This window comes from Frankliniella occidentalis, unplaced genomic scaffold, assembly GCF_000697945.3.
Source record: "Frankliniella occidentalis isolate FOCC.00 unplaced genomic scaffold, Focc_3.1 Scaffold4, whole genome shotgun sequence".
Classification (NCBI taxonomy): Eukaryota; Metazoa; Arthropoda; class Insecta; order Thysanoptera; family Thripidae; genus Frankliniella; species Frankliniella occidentalis.
This window is the reverse complement of record NW_026267134.1, coordinates 2,206,326-2,211,737: the sequence shown is the minus strand read 5'-3', so window position 1 is coordinate 2,211,737 and position 5,412 is coordinate 2,206,326. Positions and strand designations below refer to the sequence as shown.

Genomic DNA, 5,412 nt, shown 5'->3' with positions numbered 1-5,412 from the left:
CCCCTCTATTTCCACTTTCTTCTGCTTTTCTCCCGGACGGCACCTCTAAGTGACTGCTCAGCGTGATTTCCCGTGACTGCAGAAAACGCTCATGGGACATTTTATGAGGACGCTTCAGCAGTAATTTTAATCTTCTTGGCGTGGCGGGGTGGGAAAAGGGCTGCGCCGCGCGTTGCTGCTGCGGCCCGTGTGCGACGTGACGGGAAAGATGATCAAGATGGTGGCGGAGCCCCGCCAGCGCGCGCCGGCCCGTCACGTGACCCAGCCCGCCCACGTTCGTTTTCGCGCGCGAGTTTTTGAACGAGTCGGAACTGCGGGGAGCCAAAGTAAGACGTGCTCGCGCGGCCCACGCACGACGCACAGGTGGTCGGAACCCGCGGCAGGATCTCGGAGTTATACTGTATCGTACGCGCACGGGACGGGTACAGGTGTGGGTGGGTAGCCTACTCGCTAGGGGGCTATAAGGTGTCAGTCGATACTGTATCCAAACAATTCAACCCACGCCCTATGTCATACTTCATAGAATATGCTATCTAAAACAGTCGTATTGCCACACGTATCACTTCACTTGGTGACCCAGTCCTAAGAGACCTAAAAATTTCATTACGTTTTTGGGACGTTTCGTTGACGAGGCAGCGAGGGACAGGTTGCTCTGCTGGGTTTATGGAGAAAAGTGTCGAGAACGGTGTGTCTAGTCGCCCAGCCCCTCTGCCCTGCCCTCCCAGTCCAGGCGACAGCCCCGACGACGTCCCCTCTCGTTTTGTGTCAACTCGCGACTAAACGTTCAGACTGCTGCTGCACCTCTTTCTCCTCTCAAAGGGGCGGCGGTGCAGAGGGGTTTGCGTGGAGGGGTACAGACGAGCAGGAGGGTGCGACAGAGCGCGGCTGAGCTGTATCACGTGCCGCCACGTGTAGCCCGGGCCCGGGCCCCCGGCCTCGCGGTCCGAGTGGCGCCGCACTGTAACCGGAGACGCTCGCGCGTGTCCTCCCTATGGGAGCTGGCACACCTGCCTCTTCGCTGGACCGTCGTACCTTGACCAGCCTGGACCACGTGGATGCTGCGAATTTTTTGGAGCTGAAATGTCTACGAGAAGATTTATCAGAAGATCCTTATCAGCACTGAAAATCACTTTATGCAACATAATACAAATGCTCTTTGTTACGTTCGTGTGCTTTTGTAACATTGAATATATAAATTATTTTACGTAAAAGTTTGATACAAATTAATTTCAGTAACAGGTGTTACACTTGTTACTTTTTGTAACAAAATTATTTTTGTAAATATATAGCTAGACTTCCCGAGCATAAATAGCAGTGTTACAGCTGTCACGGATTTTAGTTTATGCAACTTTCGTTACATAGACCAGTTTGTGTAACGACGGTAACGTAAAATTATAAATGTAACAACTGTTATACACGTGCATGTTGTTACAGAGAGTAACTCTTCAGTGAGAGCTGTTTTATTTTCGCTCAACTAAGAGGTTCACCACTACGCGACCTTGCTTGCACCGTGGCCCTCCTCCCCAAGCGACCCGCTTGTTTTGTCTTGCTACGTCTTAAATGTCCGCGCTGCCCTTCCTCCCCCTTCCCCCTCGCCCCACTCGCTTTCACTTTGCCGTCTCCGCCCGTTGACGCGTGCCCCCGACCCCCACCATGTTTCCCCACGGGGGACGACACCCTATGCCCCGCTGCTGCTGTCCTTCTGCCCTCCCTATTCTCCGTCCCACCTACCCTCTCCGCCCACTGTGTACCACGCAACCCACTCCTCTCTCTCTCTCTCTCTCTCTCCCTCCCCCTCTCCCCTCCCTCCTCCCTCCATCTACTCCCTCCCCACCCCAGCCGTCTCATTTGGATCTCCAAACAAGGCTGTGAGTTGATGGAGGTGGCGCCCTCTCCTTCGATCTCTCCCCTCCTCCCCATCTCCTGCGCTCCCCTGCTCTCCCCTCTCCTCTAATGGAAATGCCTTGCAAAAGAAGAGCGGATTGGTTTGACAATGACTTGTGAAGCGTCTTCAAAAAAATATTTGTTAATCCTGCGCGACGTGTCGCCGGGTCGCTGCTACTACTACTACACGCTACTGGGAGCAGAGCAGCTCCACGACTCTGCTGGGGGAGCAGGAGGGCCGCGCCGCTGGGGGGAGCAGCCCCTATACGACTCTGGCAGCGACCACGCTCCTTGCGATCAGCAGAGCCCTTCAGCTCCCTGGGAGCAGCCCATCTCCTCCTCCTCGACAACGTCGACACGATGACGCCGATCGCGGAGCGGAGGTCCCTGCGCTCGCTCCGTCGCTCTCCCCCGGGCTTTTATCGGGAGGGCTGCGCCGGGCTGCGCATCCCGCCGCGGCGCGGTGTGAATGTCTGTTATTATTTTCACGGCCGAGACAGTTAAATCGACCGCGTGGCCGTTATATATACTACTGGCGGGGAGAACACTCGAGACGCGCGCGTGCGGGCTGCATGCACCCGGGCAGGGCTCGACTGGGGGCATCCATTTATTACCTATCGATCGGCGTATCAAACCCTAACTCCCCCCCCCCCCCATCCGCCGCAACACGTCGTTTTTTGAAATAAACCAACGAGTAGTTTCCATAATGTAACAAACATGTGTTTCAGTATACTTGGTGGCCCACATAACCCCATTTCTTCGTCGTTACACTCTTAGTTCCTTACAAAGAGCAGTCTTCATATTATGAGGAATTGGGCTTATAACGTATATAAGGTTTTATAACGTGATCTGGAGCCACCATGTATGACATATTTCCTCGTCTTTCAAAGAGCACCACTTTGCTAACGGACAAACTTGCTCTTCGTATTCCCAGATTCGCTGCTCGGCCATCATCTTTGACGTGTACAACATGGTGGACGAGAAGACCGTCGAGGTGCGCCTGCCCAACCTGTGGGCGCCCAACGTCATGGAGACGAACCAGCCGCCGCGGGAGCCGCCCTACGACCAGGACCCTTACGGCGACCTCGACCACAAGCGGCCTCGGTACCCCGACGACGGTAAGCGACTGGGAGAATCTCTATACATCGCTTGGAAAACGGGTCGTGTTTTGTGACAGTATATGTATTTGTCAAACAAAATGTAGAAGAAATATACATTCACTGAAATAATTTGAACATACCGGAGAGGTGGCGATTTTGCTAAATGACTAAGAATTAAGGGTGGTAAAAACCAATGTTGTTCAGAAGTCCATATAGCATCGTCGCTGGTTACTACATTATCTTTGGTCGTGTCTCGTGCACTCGCATTGCCCTTCTTTCACTATCGCGCGCCGCAGCTCTGAAATCTCCATCTTCACCTCTCTGGCACGGCGCTAGTAGCTGCTGGCTGCTACGCCACCGCCGCGCCGCGGAGGGATCCGGGGCGGGCGGGTGTTAGCCTAGCAACTCTACCCCCGCGCCCACCCGCGCTGTTCCACTATATAGAGCTGGCTGCGTTTGCATTCGTGTGTGTGTGTGTGTGTGTGTGGAGGGGCTCCCCGCCTTAGGCCGAGGCGCAGGAAGGAGAGATGAGGCAGAAGCCAACGACCTTACTCTGTTTCCTTTTTTATGCCCATTCCCCTCACTTTTCGTTAAAGAGGGAGCCGGATTTGCACCCCAGCTCCGCAAAAGGGGCGGCAAGGGGGGGGGAGCGGCATGGCCGGTGCTCGCGACGGGGGAAGGCGTCGGGGAGACGGAGGGCGCGGAGGCTGGCCGGAGAAGAAGGGAACAGGAGGGCTGTCGGTAAGCCCTTCGGAAACATTATCTGCCGATACGGCCTGCTAGTGTGCGCGCTGGGCCCTGTCTTTGCACTGCGAAAAATATTTGAGTTTTCCATCATAACGTTACTTAAAAAATTTTGGGGCAACTATACGTATATCAACGTGACTAGTCTCTTGGGTCCGTCCCGTCTGAATTCTCTTCCGATTTTGTATCTTATTGGGACGGACCCAAGAGACTAGTTTCGTTGATATACGTATAGTTGACCCAAAATTTCTAAATGAAAAGTGACAATTTTGTGTCTAGGAGAGATGCAAAGCCGGGGAAGGCATCTCTCCTAGATACAAGATTGTCCTTTCCCCATTTAGAGTGTGGCCGTGGCGAGCCGCGCCGCAGCCGCTCAGGGCAGCCACACATTCGCGACAAAAACAGCGCAGGTCGCAGGACAATCCTCGCGAGCCATCCCCGTCGTAGGAAGGGTGCATATCCCAGCGACTCGCGTCCTGTCATCTCGCGGCCCTCGTGGTGTCGTCGGTGGGTCAGCCAAATGGCGGCTGGTGCGGCTGGCAACGGTCGCAGAGCAAACCGAACCGAACCGTCCGGGTTCAGTCGGAAGAGAATTCGGACGGCCCCAGGTCTGTCGTATGTTAACCACATAGATTGCAAAATAGGCATTACAAGAAATATTGTAAATTTGACTAATAAACATTTTCACGATGTGCCGCCCTACCGGCCATATGCCCTCCTGTCTCACGGGGCTGAAGCGACGCCCCCCTCACGGATACCCACTCTCGGCGACCACACACTCAGACGGACCCACTGGTGATACCCGTACGGGCGGGCATGGGTGGTCGCAAAGGTTAGGACTGCGGCAGGGAGAGCTACGGCACCGCAGAGCGCGGTTGTGCGGCGAACAAAGCGTCCCTTTGGTTCAGTCTCTCGCTCTCCCCCTCTCTCTCCCTCTCTCTGCAAAATGTAGAGCAGTCTCTCTTTCTCCCTCTCGGTGTGCGTAGGGCCCTTCAGCCCCTTCACTCTGCGTGCAACATAGCCGCGCGCTGAGGCCGCACTTCCTCGCTAGATTAGTTCCCACGCGTAGTAACGGCGTGAGGCCAAATCTGCCATAACTCGTGCAACTAATCCCGCTCTAATGACGTCGTTATTTTTTCTCCCCCTCTCCTCCCTCCTTTCCCCCTTTACCCCTCGTGGCCCTCAACCTCAACCTCTCTCCTCCTTATTCCTTTTAGTGACGACCGTTAAAATCTTGCGCGAGTAATGCCAACAGGTAATAACTATGTAGCCTCGGAGGGAGCAGCTGCACGCCGTCGCCTCCGACACGCACCCCGCCCCAGCCCGCCTCACCACGCCCCACCAGGCCCCACTACGCCCCACGACCACGCCCCACCGCGCCCCACCGCGCCCCACCGCGCCCCCCACCTCGCCTCACAGTGTAACCTCCTCGACCCCCACACCCCTTTCCGTTGCCGTTGATTTTTCCGAGATGTTTAATTAATCGCGCGTTGTGGACAACAGTTTGCTACTCGCGTGGGCTCGGAGAGAGAGAGAGGGGGGGAGGGGTCACTTGGTCACTTCCCCCACTACGCCCCACCTCGGCCCTTTCCCCGCATCACTTCCGGTCGTGTAATGAAATTCCGGCCAGACCGCGGTCCGGTCATGCAGCGATGGCTGCGGGACTGCGTTTGCCCCCGTCCCC

The 5,412-nt window shown here is 55.6% G+C and overlaps 1 protein-coding gene across 1 annotated transcript in view; it reads left to right on the top strand.

The window, feature by feature from the left end:
- Positions 1 to 5,412, top strand: part of LOC113202143 (uncharacterized) — a gene marked incomplete in the record, with an annotated part of 185,817 nt that overhangs the window by 176,838 nt on the left and 3,567 nt on the right. Inside the window, 1 exon segment of the mRNA XM_052267894.1 lies at positions 2,819 to 3,002. Within this exon segment, the coding sequence (XP_052123854.1) occupies positions 2,819 to 3,002 (184 nt within the window).